Source organism: Girardinichthys multiradiatus, chromosome 14 (genome assembly GCF_021462225.1).
Source record: "Girardinichthys multiradiatus isolate DD_20200921_A chromosome 14, DD_fGirMul_XY1, whole genome shotgun sequence".
Classification (NCBI taxonomy): Eukaryota; Metazoa; Chordata; class Actinopteri; order Cyprinodontiformes; family Goodeidae; genus Girardinichthys; species Girardinichthys multiradiatus.
Genome location: NC_061807.1, coordinates 80881 through 106630, shown reverse-complemented (window position 1 = coordinate 106630; position 25750 = coordinate 80881). Strand labels below are relative to the sequence as shown.

The following is a 25750-nucleotide window of genomic DNA, read 5'->3' as shown; positions in this document are numbered from 1 at the left end:
GGTATATAAGATCAGCTCTTTGACTCGCCCAGCATCTCCAGACAGGAAAGCTGAGGCTATAATCTGTCGCTGAAGTAAAGGAAATAACGTAATTCTGCGTTGGTAAAAAGCTTTACGTCTAACTTCAATTACGACTTTATTGAACTGAGACTGTTTTTCTTTATTAAAGGTGATTATCGTCTTTAATCTGAATCATGAAGATTCTGTTTCTTTGTGCCTTGCTGGCTCTGAGTCAAGCTGCAGGTGAGTTGCTCTGACTCCTGTGGGGCCAGATTGGGAGAGTTTTATTTCTACAGACAGACGGATCTAATCTAATCACATATATTATGAGAAAGAAATGGGGCTGAGAGTTGTTTCCATTCAAAACATTCGTTTTTAAATGCTGTGTGGTTCTAAAGATGTTAGAGAGAATTTAAGTGCACCCTTCCATCAAACATTTTGACAGGTGGGCGGGACTTCCGGTGAGGGCGGGACTTCCGGTGGGGGGCATATGGGCGCCATGTGGTTGCCATGTGGGCAGGGGGTGTGTCCAAGGGGCGTAACAGTGGATGTTGATTGGTTGTCGTCATTAGGGGCGATACCTTAAATGAGTCAATTAAAACACAGGGGTGTGTTTAAGGGTGTTATTAATAATCTGTATGTTTTTTTCAGGCGTTAATACATCTAAAAAACAAAACAACAAAAAAAAAGACATGCATCCTTTTATATTTTTAAAGGTATAATCAACTTAATGTTGACCTATCACATGAAATCCTAATAAAGGAACTGTGTAACCTGACAGAATTGTAAGTTAATTTTTGCTTTACAGCAGGACCTATTTGTTGAATATATGAGCCAGTCTAAATCCGTTCAAAATAGAAAAGACCTAAAAAAGTAAATAAAAAAAAATTGTGCTTCACTACATCGATGGAACGAGAAAAACCTTCAGCTTCTGCGTCAACATACTGGAAAAGCAGCTGAAAATAGGTAAGACGAATATCAGATTAACAGAAAAAAAAAGAACATCAGTATACTGTTTCCAAGTTACAAATTGACTAGCAATGATGTGTTTGTTTTTGAATCATGAGAGACTCCATTTTAGGAAAAAGGAATGATAATTTAAGTTACCTGTAGCTTTTCTAAAAAACATTTTTACTTTTTCATCTTAGAGTTACAGGGGGTTACAACTGTTAGGGGCAATGTCAGGAAAGGGGCAGTTACGTCTGTTTCTTAGATAACATATCACCTTTGAACTCAAGAAGGGTTTTGGTCTTAAAAACATAGGCAGCTGAAATAGGTAAGACGAATATCAGATTAACAGAAAAAAAAAAGAACATCAGTATACTGTTTCCAAGTTACAAATTGACTAGCAATGATGTGTTTGTTTTTGAATCATGAGAGACTCCATTTTAGGAAAAAGGAATGATAATTTAAGTTACCTGTAGCTTTTCTAAAAAACATTTTTACTTTTTCATCTTAGAGTTACAGGGGGTTACAACTGTTAGGGGCGATGTCAGGAAGGGGCAGTTACGTCTGTTTCTTAGATAACATATCACCTTTGAACTCAAGAAGGGTTTTGGTCTTAAAAACATAGTCTTTGCAGTTGAGAGATAGAGGGGAGTACAAATGTTTCTGTACCTCTTAAAAAATCCAGATTGTCGTCATCCTCAAGCATTGACAGTGGATCAAAAAGGTGGTTTCAGGTTTCCAAGACTTGAGCTATCACCAAAAAAGTAATAGTAAGATCATTTAAACCCTCTAATATGCACTCAAACACAATCTCCTAAAGCAGTATACATTTCAAACTATGGCTCTATTAAATTTAATAGAATATGCATGGTAATCTCTGTTTAACTATAAATGACTTTTTTAAAGAAAATGAAATTGGAGTGCATCAGATTGTTAAAAAATTCTTCAAACTGTAAATAAGATAAATGTATACTATTAATAATGAATATTGTTTTGTACATAGTCCAGATTTATTAATCTATTGCATCACACAAAAGCAGAGGTCATTACAAGTTACTTTATTCTTTTAAATGTTTTTGTTTTATTATTATTGAATGGTTGTTGCATAGTCGTAACCAGGGTCTATTGAAAAGAAAAAACATTATAGTTGTTTTGTAGACAAATTCTTTTTATACACTCAAGCACAATTTTAATCAGTTATCAGTTTTGTATCAGTACAAGGATGTTTTTTTCTATGCTTCAATAGTACTCAGTGCAGAATTCTGTTTTTGCAGTATAATTTTGACAACATTCTGAAGATTCGCATTCTTGTACATAGTATAATTGCAACGACAATCGTTTTGGAAATTCTTTGAAATGCTGTGTGTACTGATTGCTGTCGCTTCATTTAAGAAAAATTGTATCTGCTAAATTTCTATGTCACTGACAATAAACATTTATTTACTTTGTGTATTTTAAACTGGTTTCTTATTCCTGTCATTTTTACATCTTTACAGTAAGTAATCCTCTATATTTAATTTAATTTTGAAACTTTGTTTTGTATAGACACCAACTTTGGTCATGTTGCAGTCACTTTGTAGTGTCATCTATTGTCAAAACAACTTCTGTGCATTTAGAAAGTTGTATACAATTGATTATATTTCATAGAGTGCATAATATTTTGGATCCATGCTTTTGTGTGCATTCTGCTAAGTAAATGCAATAAACAGATTTCTAGAGTTTATTCTTGTTTTTAAACTTGATTTACAATAACTCAATTGACTGTGAGAGTCAGTTGAGGTATTAGTATTTTTTAATGCTATTACAATTTCTTTACACAACTATTTAGCATACACTAAATTGCTAAGCAGATATATTAGAATGCACATGCAGTACTTTTACATAACACACTGGGATTTTAAAAACAAAACAGCAACCCACACATGGCTTAATTCTTCCCTCTCAAACTTTTAAGTTCTAAGGTTTTTCATATTTTGTACATATCTAGTAATTATGGTGTATGTTATTTTTCAAACTTTTTCACTTTGAATTAATATTTGTTTAGTAAAATCAGTGGTCTAACTTTTTTACGATTAAGGTTAGATTTCAATTCAATTCAATTTTATTAATTTTAGGAATATAGCACCAGTTCAGAGCAAATGTCATCTCAAGGCAGATGATAAAACAGAGAGTTCTAAGCATGTAGCTACAGTGGTAAGTAAGGACTCCATATTAACAAGAAAAACCTCTAGTAGAACCATGCTCAGTATAAGTGGCCATCTGCTGTGATTGGCTAGCTTTAGAGGGCAGAAAGTAAACAGAAAAAAAAAACACAGAAGCACCAGTCCAGGAGTAGTTTATTTGGGAAAGAATACAGCACACACCGTTAGTGACATCACTAATACCATTAGTAGTTCCATCTAAGAAACACAATAAAACAAGAAAGCACTGAGCCAGTAGTAGTATCAATGGGATAAGAAAATTAAGAGTAAATACCTGCAGCAATAGCTCACTGGCATTATCCTTGAAAGAGACAGTTAAAGACAAAATCCCTAGGCAGAGTGTATCTTCTATGAAAACAACAAGAATGAGAACATACACTTTATTAGATTATGACACACAACACAAATACACCACACAAAGGTTTCTATTTACTGCTGCAATTTCTAGTTATGATTAAAGTTCCTTGTCAGGTTAAACACAATTTTGTGGCCTCACACATTTAAGATAATAAAAGGAATAGAAGTGTTGCACATATATTTATTCTGAACTTTTGTTATTTTATTTAGAGAGCACTCACATGTTGCATTTCTAATTTAACAAATAAATATTAAAATCGTTTAGAATTTCTTCCTTTAGGAATTTCTTCCTTTAGGAATTTCTTTCTTTAGGAAGTGGCATAGAGAAACACTTTTAGAATTTTGACATTTTCTTATGAAGAGATGGTAAAAAATATGAGGACAAGTAGAAGGAAAACTGCAGAAACAGAATATCCACATGCTCTTTCTAGTATTTTTTTAAGGAAACATTGAACTAAAGCAGAACCATCTGCTGGAAGAGGTATGGACAGTAGAGGCAGACAAGCCATTTGAGTGCTTTCTACCAAACTGGTTTGTGTGGCTTTAAAAATGTTTTTTATTGTTGGCATTTGCCCTTTGCTTAGCTAGATGAAAGAACAATGAGCAGGTTAATGGAGACCATTAACATATAAAAATATAGTGACAAGCATGTTCATGTTATTTTTACTTGTAACTGTTTTTTTTTTTAAGATGAACCTAATAAGCTATTAAAAACAAAAGCAATTCAACATAAATATAATGTCAAATAAACATTGGTATAAGACAAAATTATTGTCTCTTGTCCAACTGCTGTTTATTTCAATGCCACTTACCTCATAGTATATATATGTCAATAAACTGATCTACACTTCAGAGTTGTGCTGATTTCAGTTTAACCTTCTTGCTCATCACCAACATTGGATATTTTGAAACCTTATGAAGTTAATAAATACTACTTGAAAAGGTGTGTGTTACTCTTCTGCAGTGTAGTTTGACATTTTTAATCAAAATGTTATAAAAGCCGATAAGTGGTGTTCTCAAACGGCACTTGTGAGTTGCTCAGTAACAAAACCAATTACTATTTCTTAATTCTATTTAGAGTTACCTTCACTGGTATGACAAAAACGTGTTTTTATTATTGAAATGTCATTAGTTCTTGACTAATTCTACAAACACATTCTGAAGTTTCAAATAATTTCTATAAATGAAATATACAACATTTGCTTACAGTTAACTGACTACACACCAGAATCAGGACATCTCTTCATAGCTTATAATGTTAGGCATATGTTGTACGCAGACCATGTCAATTACTATTTTCACTTAATATTAAAAGTTCTAAAAATTACATTAGCTTAGGAATTACCCTAGCTAATCAGCAACATTCACATTTGCCAAGTTATTTCTTCGTAAATAAGAATCATGAAAATGTGTTTTTTCAAAGATATCACACCTTATAATCCCATCACACTATTGAGTATGAGCCTTTTGTTTTTATTGCGTTAGAAGACATGATTCCACAATAAAATAACACTAACCAATCCTCTTCCTTACAGTTGGGCCAAAAATTATTCATATCCTGGAAAGTATAGATGTATATTTTTTTTCATTTAACTGAGAAGTTTGTTTCTCACATAAAAGGAAAAAGGCATCTCTCCAATGACAACAAAATAATTAAAATCTTTATAAAAAAATTGGCATGTTAAAATTTTTTTATGTTCTCAGTGTACATCCACAATGCTGAAAAGGAGTGTTTAAAACGTGGCAGAAGTAGTGGCAGAAGACATTTTGATGTATCCTAAAATCTCTTTAATGGCCTCATGTTTAGATTTACCTATCACGTGAATAGGATCCCACTACGGAGGCGAGAGCTGGTGTAAAGCAGCTGGTCTCCAAGCACTCTTTCTTCTCTGCCCCTCAATGTGTTGCAGTAGCAGGGCTTGTAAAACAAACCAAAAGTGTCTGAACCAATATAATCAGCACCTCTCTGACAGCATTCGTTTTTACTTCACTGTATGGCCATAAAAGTCGCATCTGAATTTGAACACAGCAATAGTGAATGACATCCGTGAATCAGTAATTCTGTGTTTAATTAATCTGTGGTTTCAAGGACTTTGATGTGTGACACAAAAAACGGAATTTTGGAACTGGAATTGAATTTTGGAATAGAAAATGAAAGTTATCAAATGGAATTTTCAATACATAGCAAAGCAATTTTCAAAGCAAACAAATTCAGTTTAAAAGCCAAGGAATTCAGTTTCAAACCATTAAATTCATTTTAATGGTTTGAAACTAGGTAAAAAACTTTTATTTGGTGGAGACTGGACTTTAGCTGTGTGTCAGAGTCAGGGCATGAATCACTTGGTCTATTTTGTTTACTTCTATCTTCGCCAAATGTACCAAGAGTAGGAGAGTTAGCTCGCAGGAGATGAAGTGCTGCCATCAAAACTAAATTTGCCGCTTTTTAAAACCACAGATATCCTTGCGTGCTTTCTAGGTTTTAGCGGCATGGCTTTCTGTCCGCTGTCAGGAGCATGTGTTCACCTCCGTTCGAGTGCACCTAACTCAGTGTGTCAGTGTCACCGTTGGTGACACAGAGTATGATGAGTGTGTTTTCGTCCAGCTTTTGCCATGTTTGGCCATAGAAAGAAGAGTAGTGACAACACAGGGACAGAAATCCTTCACGACGTGATCCAATAAAACGAATGACATTAACTGTTAAACTATTACTACATGCTGTGATCCTCTTGGGGGCACGGCGGTCTGGTTGGTAGGGCGGGGTGCCCCCCTTGAATAGTGGTAGGTGAAACACTGCAGGTGCTTCCACAGATTAGAAGTATTCCGCCGCAGCCGTGCATATTGCATCATAAATATTTCTGCACAGCATTTTGAAATGGAGTTTCGACGAAAATTCAAACTGAAAGACTGGGGTGGTGTTCCAACTACAGGGGGATCACACTCCTCAGCCTCCCTGGTAAGGCCTACGCCAGGGTATTGGAGAGGAGAGTCTGACCGATAGTCGAACCTCGGCTTCAGGAGGAGCAGTGTGGTTCTTGTCCCGGCCGTGGAACACTGGACCAGCTCTATACCCTCTACAGGGTGCTCGAGGGTTCATGGGAGTTTGCCCAACCGGTTCACATGTGTTTTGTGGACCTGGAGAAGGCATTCGACTGTGTCCCTCGAGCACCCTGTAGAGGGTATAGAGCTGGTCCAGTGTTCCACGGCTGGGACGAAAACCACACTGTTCCTCCTGAAGCCGAGGTTCGACTATCGGTCAGACTCTCCTCTCCAATACCCTGGCGTAGGCCTTACCAGGGAGGCTGAGGAGTGTGATCCCCCGATAATTGGAACACCACCCCAGTCTTTCAGTTTGAATTTTCGTCGAAACTCCATTTCAAAATGCTGTGCAGAAATATTTATGATGCAATATGCACGGCTGCGGCGGAATACTTCTAATCTGTGGAAGCACCTGCAGTGTTTCACCTACCACTATTCAAGGGGGGCACCCCGCCCTACCAACCAGACCGCCGTGCCCCCAAGAGGATCACAGCATGTAGTAATAGTTTAACAGTTAATGTCATTCGTTTTATTGGATCACGTCGTGAAGGATTTCTGTCCCTGTGTTGTCACTACTCTTCTTTCTATGGCCAAACATGGCAAAAGCTGGACGAAAACACACTCATCATACTCTGTGTCACCAACGGTGACACTGACACACTGAGTTAGGTGCACTCGAACGGAGGTGAACACATGCTCCTGACAGCGGACAGAAAGCCATGCCGCTAAAACCTAGAAAGCACGCAAGGATATCTGTGGTTTTAAAAAGCGGCAAATTTAGTTTTGATGGCAGCACTTCATCTCCTGCGAGCTAACTCTCCTACTCTTGGTACATTTGGCGAAGATAGAAGTAAACAAAATAGACCAAGTGATTCATGCCCTGACTCTGACACACAGCTAAAGTCCAGTCTCCACCAAATAAAAGTTTTTTACCTAGTTTCAAACCATTAAAATGAATTTAATGGTTTGAAACTGAATTCCTTGGCTTTTAAACTGAATTTGTTTGCTTTGAAAATTGCTTTGCTATGTATTGAAAATTCCATTTGATAACTTTCATTTTCTATTCCAAAATTCAATTCCAGTTCCAAAATTCCGTTTTTTGTGTCACACATCAAAGTCCTTGAAACCACAGATTAATTAAACACAGAATTACTGATTCACGGATGTCATTCACTATTGCTGTGTTCAAATTCAGATGCGACTTTTATGGCCATACAGTGAAGTAAAAACGAATGCTGTCAGAGAGGTGCTGATTATATTGGTTCAGACACTTTTGGTTTGTTTTACAAGCCCTGCTACTGCAACACATTGAGGGGCAGAGAAGAAAGAGTGCTTGGAGACCAGCTGCTTTACACCAGCTCTCGCCTCCGTAGTGGGATCCTATTCACGTGATAGGTAAATCTAAACATGAGGCCATTAAAGAGATTTTAGGATACATCAAAATGTCTTCTGCCACTACTTCTGCCACGTTTTAAACACTCCTTTTCAGCATTGTGGATGTACACTGAGAACATAAAAAAATTTTAACATGCCAATTTTTTTATAAAGATTTTAATTATTTTGTTGTCATTGGAGAGATGCCTTTTTCCTTTTATGTGAGAAACAAACTTCTCAGTTAAATGAAAAAAAATATACATCTATACTTTCCAGGATATGAATAATTTTTGGCCCAACTGTAAGGAAGAGGATTGGTTAGTGTTATTTTATTGTGGAATCATGTCTTCTAACGCAATAAAAACAAAAGGCTCATACTCAATAGTGTGATGGGATTATAAGGTGTGATATCTTTGAAAAAACACATTTTCATGATTCTTATTTACGAAGAAATAACTTGGCAAATGTGAATGTTGCTGATTAGCTAGGGTAATTCCTAAGCTAATGTAATTTTTAGAACTTTTAATATTAAGTGAAAATAGTAATTGACATGGTCTGCGTACAACATATGCCTAACATTATAAGCTATGAAGAGATGTCCTGATTCTGGTGTGTAGTCAGTTAACTGTAAGCAAATGTTGTATATTTCATTTATAGAAATTATTTGAAACTTCAGAATGTGTTTGTAGAATTAGTCAAGAACTAATGACATTTCAATAATAAAAACACGTTTTTGTCATACCAGTGAAGGTAACTCTAAATAGAATTAAGAAATAGTAATTGGTTTTGTTACTGAGCAACTCACAAGTGCCGTTTGAGAACACCACTTATCGGCTTTTATAACATTTGATTAAAAATGTCAAACTACACTGCAGAAGAGTAACACACACCTTTTCAAGTAGTATTTATTAACTTCATAAGGTTTCAAAATATCCAATGTTGGTGATGAGCAAGAAGGTTAAACTGAAATCAGCACAACTCTGAAGTGTAGATCAGTTTATTGACATATATATACTATGAGGTAAGTGGCATTGAAATAAACAGCAGTTGGACAAGAGACAATAATTTTGTCTTATACCAATGTTTATTTGACATTATATTTATGTTGAATTGCTTTTGTTTTTAATAGCTTATTAGGTTCATCTTAAAAAAAAAAACAGTTACAAGTAAAAATAACATGAACATGCTTGTCACTATATTTTTATATGTTAATGGTCTCCATTAACCTGCTCATTGTTCTTTCATCTAGCTAAGCAAAGGGCAAATGCCAACAATAAAAAACATTTTTAAAGCCACACAAACCAGTTTGGTAGAAAGCACTCAAATGGCTTGTCTGCCTCTACTGTCCATACCTCTTCCAGCAGATGGTTCTGCTTTAGTTCAATGTTTCCTTAAAAAAATACTAGAAAGAGCATGTGGATATTCTGTTTCTGCAGTTTTCCTTCTACTTGTCCTCATATTTTTTACCATCTCTTCATAAGAAAATGTCAAAATTCTAAAAGTGTTTCTCTATGCCACTTCCTAAAGAAAGAAATTCCTAAAGGAAGAAATTCCTAAAGGAAGAAATTCTAAACGATTTTAATATTTATTTGTTAAATTAGAAATGCAACATGTGAGTGCTCTCTAAATAAAATAACAAAAGTTCAGAATAAATATATGTGCAACACTTCTATTCCTTTTATTATCTTAAATGTGTGAGGCCACAAAATTGTGTTTAACCTGACAAGGAACTTTAATCATAACTAGAAATTGCAGCAGTAAATAGAAACCTTTGTGTGGTGTATTTGTGTTGTGTGTCATAATCTAATAAAGTGTATGTTCTCATTCTTGTTGTTTTCATAGAAGATACACTCTGCCTAGGGATTTTGTCTTTAACTGTCTCTTTCAAGGATAATGCCAGTGAGCTATTGCTGCAGGTATTTACTCTTAATTTTCTTATCCCATTGATACTACTACTGGCTCAGTGCTTTCTTGTTTTATTGTGTTTCTTAGATGGAACTACTAATGGTATTAGTGATGTCACTAACGGTGTGTGCTGTATTCTTTCCCAAATAAACTACTCCTGGACTGGTGCTTCTGTGTTTTTTTTTTCTGTTTACTTTCTGCCCTCTAAAGCTAGCCAATCACAGCAGATGGCCACTTATACTGAGCATGGTTCTACTAGAGGTTTTTCTTGTTAATATGGAGTCCTTACTTACCACTGTAGCTACATGCTTAGAACTCTCTGTTTTATCATCTGCCTTGAGATGACATTTGCTCTGAACTGGTGCTATATTCCTAAAATTAATAAAATTGAATTGAATTGAAATCTAACCTTAATCGTAAAAAAGTTAGACCACTGATTTTACTAAACAAATATTAATTCAAAGTGAAAAAGTTTGAAAAATAACATACACCATAATTACTAGATATGTACAAAATATGAAAAACCTTAGAACTTAAAAGTTTGAGAGGGAAGAATTAAGCCATGTGTGGGTTGCTGTTTTGTTTTTAAAATCCCAGTGTGTTATGTAAAAGTACTGCATGTGCATTCTAATATATCTGCTTAGCAATTTAGTGTATGCTAAATAGTTGTGTAAAGAAATTGTAATAGCATTAAAAAATACTAATACCTCAACTGACTCTCACAGTCAATTGAGTTATTGTAAATCAAGTTTAAAAACAAGAATAAACTCTAGAAATCTGTTTATTGCATTTACTTAGCAGAATGCACACAAAAGCATGGATCCAAAATATTATGCACTCTATGAAATATAATCAATTGTATACAACTTTCTAAATGCACAGAAGTTGTTTTGACAATAGATGACACTACAAAGTGACTGCAACATGACCAAAGTTGGTGTCTATACAAAACAAAGTTTCAAAATTAAATTAAATATAGAGGATTACTTACTGTAAAGATGTAAAAATGACAGGAATAAGAAACCAGTTTAAAATACACAAAGTAAATAAATGTTTATTGTCAGTGACATAGAAATTTAGCAGATACAATTTTTCTTAAATGAAGCGACAGCAATCAGTACACACAGCATTTCAAAGAATTTCCAAAACGATTGTCGTTGCAATTATACTATGTACAAGAATGCGAATCTTCAGAATGTTGTCAAAATTATACTGCAAAAACAGAATTCTGCACTGAGTACTATTGAAGCATAGAAAAAAACATCCTTGTACTGATACAAAACTGATAACTGATTAAAATTGTGCTTGAGTGTATAAAAAGAATTTGTCTACAAAACAACTATAATGTTTTTTCTTTTCAATAGACCCTGGTTACGACTATGCAACAACCATTCAATAATAATAAAACAAAAACATTTAAAAGAATAAAGTAACTTGTAATGACCTCTGCTTTTGTGTGATGCAATAGATTAATAAATCTGGACTATGTACAAAACAATATTCATTATTAATAGTATACATTTATCTTATTTACAGTTTGAAGAATTTTTTAACAATCTGATGCACTCCAATTTCATTTTCTTTAAAAAAGTCATTTATAGTTAAACAGAGATTACCATGCATATTCTATTAAATTTAATAGAGCCATAGTTTGAAATGTATACTGCTTTAGGAGATTGTGTTTGAGTGCATATTAGAGGGTTTAAATGATCTTACTATTACTTTTTTGGTGATAGCTCAAGTCTTGGAAACCTGAAACCACCTTTTTGATCCACTGTCAATGCTTGAGGATGACGACAATCTGGATTTTTTAAGAGGTACAGAAACATTTGTACTCCCCTCTATCTCTCAACTGCAAAGACTATGTTTTTAAGACCAAAACCCTTCTTGAGTTCAAAGGTGATATGTTATCTAAGAAACAGACGTAACTGCCCCTTCCTGACATCGCCCCTAACAGTTGTAACCCCCTGTAACTCTAAGATGAAAAAGTAAAAATGTTTTTTAGAAAAGCTACAGGTAACTTAAATTATCATTCCTTTTTCCTAAAATGGAGTCTCTCATGATTCAAAAACAAACACATCATTGCTAGTCAATTTGTAACTTGGAAACAGTATACTGATGTTCTTTTTTTTTCTGTTAATCTGATATTCGTCTTACCTATTTTCAGCTGCTTTTCCAGTATGTTGACGCAGAAGCTGAAGGTTTTTCTCGTTCCATCGATGTAGTGAAGCACAATTTTTTTTTATTTACTTTTTTAGGTCTTTTCTATTTTGAACGGATTTAGACTGGCTCATATATTCAACAAATAGGTCCTGCTGTAAAGCAAAAATTAACTTACAATTCTGTCAGGTTACACAGTTCCTTTATTAGGATTTCATGTGATAGGTCAACATTAAGTTGATTATACCTTTAAAAATATAAAAGGATGCATGTCTTTTTTTTTGTTGTTTTGTTTTTTAGATGTATTAACGCCTGAAAAAAACATACAGATTATTAATAACACCCTTAAACACACCCCTGTGTGTTTTAATTGGCTCATTTAAGGCCTTCCCCGTAACACCCTTAAACACACCCCTGTGTTTTAATTGACTCATTTAAGGTATCGCCCCTAATGACGACAACCAATCAACATCCACTGTTACGCCCCTTGGACACACCCCCTGCCCACATGGCAACCACATGGCGCCCATATGCCCCCCACCGGAAGTCCCGCCCTCACCGGAAGTCCCGCCCACCTGTCAAAATGTTTGATGGAAGGGTGCACTTAAATTCTCTGATGTTCAATCTGAACAACCTGTGCCTTCCTCAGATGTCAGAGAGGAACTTGAGATTGAGGAAACTTTTCATGAAGGTAAGTTCAGGTTTCTTCATATTTGTCAAGTTGACCTCGAGAAATGAGATAAATTACAGTTAGAAGCTAAAGTTAAGACGCCGATCTTTGTTAAAGCTCTTCTTCCTGAAGCTGAAGCTGGAAACTGGACAGAACCAGCAGGTTAGTGACCCTTTCACTTAACCTTTGACACATTTTGTCATTATCAACTCTAGTAAACAAAGAATTTAACATCTGTTTCCATGCATGTTTTCTAGATCTAGAAAATGAACCTGCTGCTGAGGAGAATGCTGCACAGGGTGAGTTAAAATTTCCATACATTTATTAGATTGCTTTCATTAAATTACTACCATCTGCAGCAATGATTATACAGAGACTACCTTCTAAAGACTTCTGCAGTCACAAATGGTCCAAGTGGTCAACACTACTGTAAAACCTTAGGTCTCCACTCTGCAGATAATAAAAGTAATGTTTTACATTTCGGATGTTTTTAGCGGTGATCTGTGGTATTCAAAAGCAACATGAATTTGGAGCCTAGAGGACAACTTTATTACTTGTGGAATAATACAACTGCATCACATTTTACCCAAATTAACCATTTAACTGATAACTGCGACATTACAAGGGTAACTTATAAAGGGTAGAAGAGCTTTAACAGAAAACAACACACTGATTTTGTCTGATGAACCATCTTTGTAATGTTGCCATATGTTTTGTGACATTATCCAGCCGAAAGACCCAATGATGAACTGTTTTCAGTTCACTAGTAGAGGTTATTTTGATTGAAATCCTGGTATTTCAACAATGTCATGCACAACAATAAACTGTGCCAGCGCTGTACATTTCAGAATTGTACTGCACCCTTTCTCTTGAATTTAAATCCTATAAATACTACAGTGGACATTTAGATATAATCTATTTCATTTATGCATGTACTTCATCTGAGTTCTCAGCGTAAATGTGTTAGAAATCTGTATATCAATATGGAGCTCCATACACAGTTTACCTGAGACTGCACCTGTGTGTCTGCAGAAGCAGATGACCTGCTTAGGAGTTCTTGTCCTGCTGGTTGGTTTAAGTTCAAACATCGCTGCTTCATCTTCATTCCAAGAGCCATGACTTGGGCGAGAGCTCAGGTGATTTAAGTCTATGTATTTCCTCAAAGGTTGTCTTATATGAGTCTTTTTATGACCAGAGTCCTGCTACTGCTCTGACTCATAAATTCTCTGTCTCGGCTGCAGAGAAACTGTGTGTCTTTGCAGGCAACCCTTGCATCCGTCCATAACTTTGAGGAGTATCATTCCATTCAGAGGTTGATAATAGCTTCAACTCACATGTCACCAGCAACATGGATTGGAGGCTCTGATGCGCAGGAGGTATTTTCTCCAAGCTCAATATGGATGCATGGAGGGATCTCCCCTCATTTTGACAAAGGATTGTCAGATATTCTGTGAAATGTAGAATAAAAATTGTAATCTATTAAATTCTGTGTTCCAGGATAGGTTGTGGCTGTGGAGTGATGGAAGTCCCTTCCACTACTCAAACTGGTGTTCAGGAGAGCCAAGTAATTCCAAAGACCAGAATTGCCTACAGATGAACTATGGAGGTAAATAATCTTCCACATCTGGTAGATTGTAAAAAGTAGCCATTTCCAGTTCTGTCATTAAAAGTAGAATTTGATAAGCTGTGTGAAGTTTCACTGATTTCTGTTGTTTGTTCTTGCAGGATCTAAGTGCTGGGATGATGTGTGGTGCAACGGGAATCTTCCTTCCATCTGCGCCAAAAACCTCTGAGGTCAGACATGCCACAAACAGGAGTGGATGATTGGATATGTTTTGCTCCTTTTTACACTTTAGTCTAACTAAAAACTGTTTTTGTTATTTTCCAGTGATGTAAGAGTTTGTTTTTTTTTCTCTGTAGTATAACTGAAGGAATGTCTAGCAAACCTAGTGTGTACTTGTATAATAAATCATTATAGCCCAAGGTTCTGGTTTGAGTAAAAAAATAAATTTTTTAACAATTAAACAAAATTGTGAGAGTTTATTTTACAGCATTAAAAAAATCACACAATGAAGTTCCATTTAAATCACTTCAGTCAGTCATTTTCTACCACTTCTTCCATAGTGGGTCACAGGGAAGCTGGTGCCTATCTCCAGCAGTCTATGGGTGAGAGGCGGGGTACATCCTGGACAGGTCACCAGTCCATCGCAGGGCAACACACAATCAACCATTCACACACTCATTCATACACCTAAAGGCAATTTAGAGTTACCAATTAACCTAACAGGAATGTCTTTGGACTGTGGGAGGAAGCCAGAGTACCCAGTGAGAACCCACGCATGCATGGGGAGAACATGCAAACTCCATCTAGAAAGACCCCAGGCTGGGAATTGAACCCAGGACCTTCTTGCTGCAAGGCAACAGTGCTACCAACCACACCACCATTGTGGCAAAGAAAAAAAGTGCTGAAAGTATGTTAAACACATAAAACAGAGATAAATAAAAACAGTATAGCAGTCAATTGTTGAACATTATTATTTTATTAAAAATACAACAGAGATAATTCCACTACAACATTTTCAGTCAAAAAGACATGCTGGTTTCTTCACATCTTGTGCTTTGCTCAATATTGTCCAAGATGTTTTCTTTTCTTCTTTTTTATCCCAAAACCTGCATTCTCTGATACGACCAACCCACTGACTGCCTGCTTGAAGAGTAAAAACATTTTAAACTGTCTGATGCTTAGTGTTATTTATTAAATAAGGAATTATCTTTATGCCAACCAAGGTTTGTCACAATAATAATTAGTGACTACAAGAGCAGAGCTGATCCTCAACAGTAACATAATAATATTAGGTCAATTCCTTATGATAAAACAAAAGGAAGTGCCAGAAAGGAACAATCTCTCCCCTCAAAACATGGTTTTGATTAACAGATGTTTGGACTTTTCCAGTCAGGTTCAGAATGATCAAATTAGACTTAAATTTAACACAAGATGAAATGTACATTTAACAGAATCACTTGAGTGGACTGAAATAGAAAAAAAACTTTAGTTAACTGAAACAAACTTTAGTTGCCTGAGATAAATACACACTGTAATTAAAAAGGAAGAACTATAGCTGAATGAAACTGTATGGTGTGTTTATAAAACTGGCAAAAACAAACTAAGATTTTAAAACATAATATGCCATTCATTTTTGTGTTATTCAATATTATTAAGCCTTGTAAACTGATGAGGAGTGCATTTTTTCCACAGGACTCAGTTGGAGTTAAATGTCATTGAACAAGATTTGGAAAATGGTATCTATGGTTGAGATTTAATAGTTACATTCACAATGAATACTAATGAAAACAATACTTTGACCCTTTTGAATTCCACATATAAAAAGACACTAATTGAGGTTTGGAAAGACATTAAAACAAGCTTTAGAACTAATGAAACCCAAACTAATCCAAGCATTATTAAAATAATAGCAACTAATAAAAACTAGTGACGTCGTTCTTAAACATAATAAGGACTTACTGCATTAGAAAAATATAGATACATCTAAATGAAGCTAGATTAGAATAAAACATTCAGAGCCATTTTATTCTTGCTGATGAACACCACTAAAATGATTAAAAGAAAGCAGCTTTATCACGTCCGAACAGAAACATTTGCAGGGAAGAGACAATGTCCATCGACCTGGTTTTGACTTTATCTCACCCTATCTATCATGACACCATACGAGTAGTAACTGATCTCACTAACATCTTGGACTGCACAAATTAAGTATGGTAAGAAATAATGACCTGATAATGAGTTCTGGTTTGTGCTGCTCTGAGTCTGCTGTTTCTGGTCATCCTCTGGCCGACTAGGTCCGACCTGACCCTGGGGCTCTCACTGGGTACTTGTTTTTAGGAAAAGAAACTCTACATGTTGACTGGTGGTACTTTAGTTTTAGACATGTTTCTTATCAGCATTTATTCTTAAAAGACAGAAACAAATAATTGTTGAAAAAAAGAATTTGCCTAAAGTGGCACTTCAACATCAATTTATTTCATCTCTTTTTAACTGTATAACCCAGTGCAATATTCGATCATGAATGTATTCTTGGTCAGCATAATTTCAGTTTTTTACATAAATTGAAAATGTACATTAATTGAAATTTAACATTTTTAAAAATGTGTAACAAAATTCATGGTATGGTGATTTTTTACCCAACTAATACTAATATAAGATATCTGGCTGAAGTGCGTCTTTGACAAACAAATGAGCATTTAGAAATATTCCCCATATTTACCAAACTTACAATTTATTTTAGAAGCTCTGCTGATGCTCTGTTCAGCTCAGGCAGTAGTTACTTCACTCCTGAAAAATAAGTAGGCATATTTATTTGGTAGTACAAGAGCTTGCAAGACAAGTGTGAAACAGACAGTTCAGATTAAATAGAAACTGTATAAATATGATACCAATGCCTGGAATTATAATCCAGATTTTACCGATTGAGAGAAACTTTGAGGATTTATGCAGACATCAAAATACATGGGAGGAATTGTTTTATCAATTTATTTAACACTGTGTAGCACACGTTATTGAAAGAGCATCTCCTTCAGCATGTGCTGCCATATTTACTACTCCGTCCATCCCCTTGCTCTTAACAAAGTCAATGAGAAAATGTGAAAGGTAGATGTTATGTACATAAAATAATAAGGCGACTCCTTAGTTCCGTGGCGTATTTGTTTATGGATCACCATGACACACTAGTTTAGAACCACAACCAGTGTTACTCAGCTAAAGCCAAAGCAAAAAATGGCAAAAAATATTCTACATCAAGCAACTTTGAGTTTTGCCGCAAATCTGAAAAGGGCAAAAAAGAAGCTAGGAGCACGACTTATCATAAGTGAACTGTTGGGGGGGAAAAATAACGGCTCCCGGTACCAGTATCTGTGTGCCTGTTGTCTCCAAGTCAAACTCTCAGGTAATTCAGTTGCCAGAAGCTCCAAAGAATAGAAGCCAATGAAGTTCAAGAAATGTTGCCGTGGCAACAGGGGTGGCCAAATATTGTATGGGGGTGGCACCGGCCACCCTGTTAAAACCGCCTGTGGGAACATAACACAGTTTGCCATTTATTAGACTATGTTACCTGGTGTGGCTCTGTATGTATGTATCAAGACAGCCGAGCAGGCCCTAACCTTTGTGGTACCCTCTGCGAGATTATAGTTAGGCACCATAATGCCCTGAATTAAAACCCGGATTATATAGTCTACCTGCTCAGCTAATGTAAGCAAGCCTCTCAGCATTGAGGGTAATTATTTGTTCAGTGTTGTGTGTTACAGTTAAGACAAACTTTATACAAAAGGTGTTTTTAAAGACAGAACAGCCATAATGCACAGTCAATGCTTATGCTTTGTGATCCTTAAATTAACAGTATTTTAAAAAAGGTGCATGTTTGACTTTAAGGAAGCTATAGGCTTTCCTGTGTTAGCTGAAACGGCTAAGGCTAGACTGGCTAGATGCATACGTGACTCTGGTGATGGCTAGTTGTTAGGGGTTTGAAAACTTTTGTATTGTTCATCACTCCTGTCTGCTCTAAGTGCTTTTCCCTCCTACATGCCACAGAAAGGGAGATGGGGGAGAGGAGTGAGTTATGCTTTTATCAGCAACATCTAGGGGCTGCTCGTACCAAGTCCCCACTCCCTCTCTGTTTAAAATCAAAACACATGAACCCTAACCTTTCTGACCCCCCCCCACACACACACACACACCCTGAATGTTTGTTGAACTGTGTGTGAACCAGCATATATAAATAAAGAGAGAGGGTGCCAACACTTTGTAGATTTGCACTGCAGAGTGTGAGCTACCTCTTGCGCAAGAAAAGAACAGAGACTCTGTGTCGATTTCTTCTTTCCTCTGAGTTGACTAATTAATACCTAACACTATTTAAGAATCATTTATCCAGAAAGGTTGTTGTTTCCCATTTAAAATAATATTTCCTTAAATATTTTTTTCCCAAAATAAACCTGCCAACCTCAAGTTCAGTCCTGGACTCCTCTCCTGATCCTGGAAGAAACAATAATTATTTCACATTTTTCAATAAACCATTTAAAATCACTTACTGTTGACAGAATATTTGTAGATGGAACTACAATTTTTAAAGGTCATTGCAAAGATCAGCTGTTTGCTTTTCTTTGGGACAACATCCAGTCCAGTGACTATTCGAATCTGTGTTCTGTTGATAAGCATTTGTGAACATGTTTATTTATTACCATTAACACCTGGCCGGGTAATTTTATTTGGGCAAACATAACATCAATGATATGATAGAGGGTCATAGGATACATGACAAGATGCCACAAATTTAAGTTCTTTAAACTATACTTGGTTCTATTGTAAGTAAGATGTAAATCGAAGGACATACAATTTATTATTTATTTCAGCATATTGTCAATACGTATATTTAGGTCAACTAAGACAACTAAGACAGCTGATATGAGAGAAGTTCTGGGAAGTTCATAATGAAAGTCCAGCTCTGACTCCTCCTTCCTTGGCTGAGCTAGAAGTAGGTTAATGTAGTTTAAAGATGCAGAGAGGTTCCTACCAGCAACTTTGTGTATAGTTCAATTCATGTGTCATTAATGTTTTCATCCATGACTGGGGCCACAAAAAACAGAAGATTGTTTAGAATTCTATGCAAACGTCTGAACTCGAAATCAACCTAAAAGAAACAAACATTTGTTCAATCAAGCAATGTTGCTTCAATGCAATTAAATCGTGTTTTCATATAAAGGTAATAGACAATTACTGGAATAGGCAGAATATTTGATTAACTGGCATCTAAATTATAATCTGTAGTCACATACCTAAATCTCCACATGATTAGCAAAATTTCAGTCTGCTGCGGTCATACTACTAAGACCTTTTCATGCTGTTTTTTTACACAATATGCATTCAGTGAGCAGCGTCTCAACTGGAACGTTATACCTCAAACCTAGACTATGGACAACCTTTGTCTTATTTATAGAAATTTACACTGAGCACATCTCAGTAGAGAACGAAATCTTCAATTCAACTCAGTTTAATTCATATAGCGCCAATTCACAACACATGTCGTCTAAAGGGACTCTACAAAGTCAATTTCTTTACTTTACAAAGTCAATATCCCAAACCCTAAATACTGTACAAAACATCTAGATTTTAGTGACTTCAGTCCAACACAATAAAAAACAACTTAAATTGAGTTTATTTATGTCACCTCAAGTCAATTTGCATGACAAAATTATCAAACGTATAGCCAGAAATCAAATCAAATATAATTAAATCAATCATTCTAATCATATAGACCGATTCACTCATTAACAAGCACTCCAATTTCATTCTAGTACTAATACGATTCAGTCAAATTCAGTTTATATCACAACTGATGTAAAGGGTTCTGTCTGAAAGTCCAGTTGCAGCAATCCCTCCTTCTGATCAACCATGTGGGCGGTGAAAAGGAACCAGTCCCTTTTAGGTAAAAGAACACAGAAGCACAGAAGCCTGTTTAAGTAAAAAGAAAACTCCGATTATAGTATATATTATTCTTATTATGTAGTTCACACATAGCTGATTATAATGTTAGGTAAACATAACTGATTTCAATAAAAATATGGTATACAGGTTCCTCTAATTACACTGATTCAAACAGATGTTTTAGGATTAAGGTTACTTGGTGTTGATGGAGAAGACTAAGAATGTCTGGAGAAGGAAGAGGAAGAGTTGGCCAAAGGAGAGTAAAGGGTCTGGAGAGAGGAGCAGTTATAATGGGCGCAGAGAGGAGACAAAGCTAGGATAGGTGTAAAAATGTTTGGAGGTGGAGTCTTCCAGCCAAATGGCAACATGTCCCACCTTGAAGCTAGCTGTTGGACTACTTGGTCAAATACAAAAATCACTTCGACACTCCAAACATCTTTATCACCAATGTGTGGCTTTAGATGACACCAGATATAAAGCATCTCAGTCAAGTATGAGTGTGGTTAAGTTGACATGAGATTGGCAGTGGTGTGTGGGACAGTCACAACCGGAAGGGAAATTTCAATTAAAATCAAATGACAGATCTGTAATATTTGCAGTTCTGATAAAATAGGACACGAATAATTCAGAAAACCAAAGAACAAATTGCAGTTGCCTTATCATAAAAGTCGGGTCAACTCTCATAACCGTTGCTTGATTTCACTGGAACAGTATCTTGTTTTTATCTGCATATTATTGGCACATCAGCCTCTTGGTTCTGGTTTGATGCCTGGCATCAACAGTATATGAGCTGTTCTTATTCTCAACAAAACAAAACAAAAAATGCTTGTAGCAACTAAACGTAATGACTAAAAACAACTTTGAATGAATGTTTCAGCATGACTTCTTGTCCAAACATTTGCTATCAATCACAGACATGAATTATATTTCCTTATTGTTGCATCTTCCTTTCCAAGGTCAGGTGTCACAGATGACTGTATTTTTATTCCTCAACCTTGACCTGATCTGATTTATTTGACATCATAAAGGTTTATATGAAACTGTAGCATCATGTTTTATTACACTGAGCTGTATGTATACTTTGAGTGAAATATGGCAATCATTTAAACTGTACTGTGCACATGTCTAGTTGTTTCAAATGGTGTTCTGCATTGTCTTATTTTCTGTTGCTACTCTGATATTATAATATCCGTAAAAAATTATTGAATTTGTTCATTTGTACTGAAAAAGATATGTTGCTTCCGTGCAGTTAAGATGTGTTTTCATGTAAAGGTAATGGACAATTTCTGGAAAAGACAGGATTTTTGATTAACTGGCATCTAAATTCCAATTTAGGATGAAATAGTAAAGATTATTTTAGTGGAGATTTGAAAGTAAAGTAGACTCTATAAACAAAAAGCATTTGACCACTCATATGATGATACTGTATGTAATACACATACTTTAATTTGTGGTTGGTCCACCTGTTGCTGCACACAGAGGGTTTAACTCTATTAAGAAGCCTGCCAAAACAGCTTAAAATGCTCACCACAGTGTTTTAATTAATGCTACTAGATGTTTCAGAACTGGAATCAGCAGTGCCAAAACTATCCATTCCCCTGGCAGATTTATATTTGAATTTCTTTTATTTTAGCAAGTGACTGGAAGTAATATTATTGTTTTGGAGTGGCTGGCTTCAGTCTGATAAAAACTCTGAGGAGGCAAATAATGATTAGGGTGATAGCAAGGAGGCCTTCCAACGTCAAAGACTTCGATCTCATCAGCAAAAATAAAATGTCAAAATACCAGTGGAGACATGCAAACAGCTGCTCAGCAGTTATAAGAAGCATTTAATTACTGGAATCCCAATAAATAACAATGATACCCATTGTACACTGTTATTAGGCATTTGTAGGATGTTTGTGTCAAACAAATGTTTTAGTCAAAAGAAAAAAACATTCAAATCTAAATCTGCCAGAGGTATGAACAATTGTTAGCTGAACTGTATGCCTTAAGAGTTGTTGACCTCTACTCTGTTATGAGGAAGAAGATCATAAATAGAAATAGTTGCTGATACCACTTTCTGTTTAATGCATGCAAGAGAAGTGAAATTGTACCAACTATATTAATGCAAAGGTGACATCATAATTCACTGACCTCATCACAACATCTCATTTTGTTTTCCAAATGTTTTCCAATTAAGACAGCAAGGCTGTGTGCTTGATTTCATACGTTAGTTTCTGAATTAAACACCTGAATTCAAGAGTCACCAGCTGTGGAGAAGGATGTTTATCGGTACGTGTTTAGGGATGGATTCTCTTAAAACAGACTATTTCATCTCACAGGACTGTATTAACACAAATCAAAACTAGTAGTGTGTTGAATCGTTTTAACACGACTGCTTCTAAACGCTGTTCTTTAGTGTGAGTGGCCATACAGATATGATTGATGAGATGATGATAGAGTCACAGAAAAACATCTAATGCTCTTTGTGAAGTTTTATTTAATGTAATAGATTATCTATACTGACAATTTGTTGTAGACATCAATACCAAGGTCATCACAGTAATCAAAGAAGATCTTAGAAAGTGCAGTAAAATGTTTTCCATAAAACCCACATTTGGACTTTGGGATTTGATACTTTTCCTTATTGTTTGTTCAGTAGTTAAGAATTTACTAAAGAGAGTTATTTGTTCCTGAAAAACATACTCCAACTTTCAGGTGTGGCAGCTGGAACCACCTATATAAGAGGAGGAGTCCAGCTTGTCCAGCATATCAAGGCAGGAACACTGAAGCTACAGTTTAAAGCTGAACTTTGTAAGATAAGGTATATGGAGGACCGATCCTGACAAAATTAAAAATAAAAGCAGAAATGTATATATATTATTTTTCCTTTTCCTTACACATGCCTTTGTTCTTTTGACATTTCCTCGCCTCTCTTTTTCCTTTACCGTATGCATTTCTGCTTCATTATGCAAATGAGGAGGGCTGCCTTCTTCTCTCCAGCTCCTCTCCTATTGGTCAATATTCAGGAAGGAGGAGGATCCATGTGCCGGCCGAGGGTGTGTCCCAATTCAGGGGCTGGATCCTTCCAAGTGCGTACTTGTGGGCTGATTACATCACAGTGCGGTGCGGAAGGTCTGACAGATGTGGCTGACAAATGTGTCCTTCTTTTGCCTGATTTGAAGGATGACTTGTGAGTATCCTTCGCGGTCCATCTTTTCCCATGATTCATTGTGGGTCGAAGCATTTTGGTCAAACAGGGGCAGCCATGGCGGACCACACTGGCAAAAACTGTGAGTAAACTGTGAAAAATTACACTTTCTGTGACACAAATGAACTTTTACAATGTTTTTAGTGCGGGAATATAACTGTGAACAGTGAACAGTGAACGTTAAACACAAGTGATTTCTAACAGTTTATGTTAGTATTATTTTAATGTATTGTGTCATTTGTTCATGTAAGTTGATTTGACATTACAGGTGATATTAAAGTTAACCTGAATAAATGGACAATTTTATGTAATCTTACCGTATCGCTGGAGAGTGTGATTGAGAATAAATAAGCTTTTAAATATTTATTTTTGATGAAGAAATATGCTACGTATTTTTTAAAGTATATTTATAATTCAGCTAGCATTATAATTCATGATTCCAGGTACAGCTGAAGAGAAATACACTTTCAAATGCAAGCAAATCTCAGTAAAGAAGTGAAAAGTTTGAAAGAGCTTGTTTTAGGCATTTGAAATATTTTAATATGTTCTGCAAATTAAGACAAATGTAAAATAAATAAAAAAAGACTTGTTTTACACTGATATTACGCAAGATGTTTTTTTTTGTTGTTGTTGTTTTTATTGTTTAGGGACAAAGGAGCAGACGGGTCAGTTTATTAAGCTCAGGGGTGAGAATGACCACCTTTTTACTAGAGCTAAAAACTCAGCCACCGTGGCTTGGAGGTACAATAACAACATTATTTACAGTCAGTTTCTGTCCAGTTTCAATAACTCCTATCTTTCTAACTTCCATAAATATCCATCCAGTTATTAACATACTTCTTTTGGTTTTCCCTCTTTCCTTTTGCTTGTTTAGGACAATTCTGGAGAAGATGGTCCAACAGGGGAAGGTCACCCCCTTGCAGGCCAAAAAAAAGTGGGACAATATGAAAAAGAAATATAAAGTATGTTCAGATGTTCTCATGTCACACACAAATAAAAAAAAATATTTCTAAAAGTCTTGTTGGTTTCTCTGTTTAGTCAACTCTTTTTCTTCCTTCTAACTTTAGGATTGTAAGTATCCAGGGTCAGGAGAGGGAGTCAGTGAAAAGCCCACTGCTGCTACTTGGCCCTGGTTTGTCTTTATGGATGAGGTGTTGGGACAGAGGTCTTCCACAACACCTCCTGTCCTAATTGCCTCCATCCCTGAGGACACTCCAGGGCCAAGCGGAGCGGTGGTCAATCAGACCGAGAAGGAAGACAGTGAGCCAGCAGGAAAGGCTCAGAAAAGAAAGATGGACAGAGATGATGGAGTTGATCAGGGAGGACATGAGGGCACAGAGAATGGACAGACTGTTTTCCATCTTAGAAAGAATGGTACTGAAATAAGGTGCTATATAAGAAATAATAATAAGTTTTGTTCAGATTGTTTCTCAAAGTTTTAAACTGTTCTAATAAATTTCTAAATTGTTTTTGTCACCAATGTATTTTATTTCCATTTGACCTAACAATACGTCAACTTCATTTAAATTTCTAAACACAGTTTATTTTCAAAATTACAAATAGCATTTAAACAGAATGTGGAAAAAAACAACATTCAAACAGATCAAAATTACAAGACAAAAGGCATAAAATAAAACCATGTACAAGTATTTACAACGGTGACAGCAGGATCAACCTGAGTGACCGGTTCCTGGAAAAACCTCTTCAACAGAACAAAGAGGCAGATGTCTTTCTGAACAGAAAGTCTGGCGGTGTGGCTAAATCTCTCACAAGGTCAGAGACTTGGATGGAAGCTGCAACTGAGACCTTTGGTTTGTGTTTCTGGATGATGAGCGAAGCATCACACAGGTGGTCTGCAGATGTTTGTGATGCCTCTCTCATCCATCAGGTTTAAAGGGCTGGCTGGACCACATCACTAATCAGAAATATGCAGAATTAGAAGATGGTGCTCACAATATATGACAAATGGTTATACCCCTCAAACATTAATCACATCTATGATATACCTGCCTGCATACAGTAGTCATGTTCTGGTGGTGTGTATATACACTGCTAAAAAAAATAAAGGGTACACTTAACATAATATAACTCTAAGTAAATCAAACTTCTGTGAAATCAAACTGTCCACTTAGGAAGCAACACTGATTGACAAACAATTTCACATGTTGTTGTGCAAATAGAAAAGACAACAGGGGGAAATCTTTGGCGATTAGCAAGACACTCAATAAAGGAGTGGTTCTGCAGGTGGGGACCACAGACCACTTCTCAGTACCTATGCTTTCTGGATGATGTTTTGGTCACTTTTGAATGTTGGTGGTGCTTTCACACTCGTGGTAGCATGAGACGGACTCTACAACCCACACAAGTGGCTCAGGTAGTGCAGCTCATCCAGGATGGCACATCAATGCGAGCTG

At 35.9% G+C, this 25750-nt stretch overlaps 1 protein-coding gene and 5 long non-coding RNA genes across 7 annotated transcripts; 4 read left to right on the top strand and 2 right to left on the bottom strand.

Moving 5' to 3' along the window:
- LOC124881233 lies at positions 1-12813 on the top strand. 2 transcript variants are annotated; one of them, XR_007041578.1, is made up of 4 exons: positions 1-74; positions 170-243; positions 12631-12672; positions 12769-12813. It is a non-coding gene; the product is annotated as an uncharacterized LOC124881233 (long non-coding RNA). The 2 variants fall into 2 exon arrangements; XR_007041576.1 differs by having other exon boundaries at positions 1-88.
- On the top strand, positions 909-3413 carry LOC124881237. Its single transcript, XR_007041581.1, has 2 exons — positions 909-966; positions 3063-3413. It is a non-coding gene; the product is annotated as an uncharacterized LOC124881237 (long non-coding RNA).
- LOC124881235 lies at positions 3267-6505 on the bottom strand. The gene is made up of 2 exons (XR_007041579.1): positions 5320-6505; positions 3267-3497 (listed from the first exon to the last, which is right to left on the bottom strand). It is a non-coding gene; the product is annotated as an uncharacterized LOC124881235 (long non-coding RNA).
- Positions 6719-9989, top strand: LOC124881236. The gene is made up of 2 exons (XR_007041580.1): positions 6719-7937; positions 9759-9989. It is a non-coding gene; the product is annotated as an uncharacterized LOC124881236 (long non-coding RNA).
- Positions 9843-12036, bottom strand: LOC124881238. Its single transcript, XR_007041582.1, has 2 exons — positions 11979-12036; positions 9843-10193 (listed from the first exon to the last, which is right to left on the bottom strand). It is a non-coding gene; the product is annotated as an uncharacterized LOC124881238 (long non-coding RNA).
- Positions 12814-12917: 104 nt separating the features above from the next.
- LOC124881207 (ladderlectin-like) lies at positions 12918-14676 on the top strand. Its single transcript, XM_047386732.1, has 5 exons — positions 12918-12950; positions 13684-13787; positions 13893-14027; positions 14149-14257; positions 14377-14676. Exons 2-5 carry the CDS (start codon positions 13767-13769, stop codon positions 14442-14444), a joined length of 333 nt encoding a protein of 110 aa, XP_047242688.1. The 5' UTR covers positions 12918-12950; positions 13684-13766; the 3' UTR covers positions 14445-14676.
- The last annotated feature ends 11074 nt before the right edge of the window (positions 14677-25750 follow it).

Coding starts and splice junctions, on each gene's coding strand:
- LOC124881207 (XM_047386732.1), top strand. CDS start 13,767: ATGACTTGGGCGAGAGCTCAG. Junction 14,028..14,148: donor GAGGCTCTGATGCGCAGGAG/GTATTTTCTCCA, acceptor TCTGTGTTCCAG/GATAGGTTGTGGCTGTGGAG. Junction 14,258..14,376: donor CCTACAGATGAACTATGGAG/GTAAATAATCTT, acceptor TTGTTCTTGCAG/GATCTAAGTGCTGGGATGAT.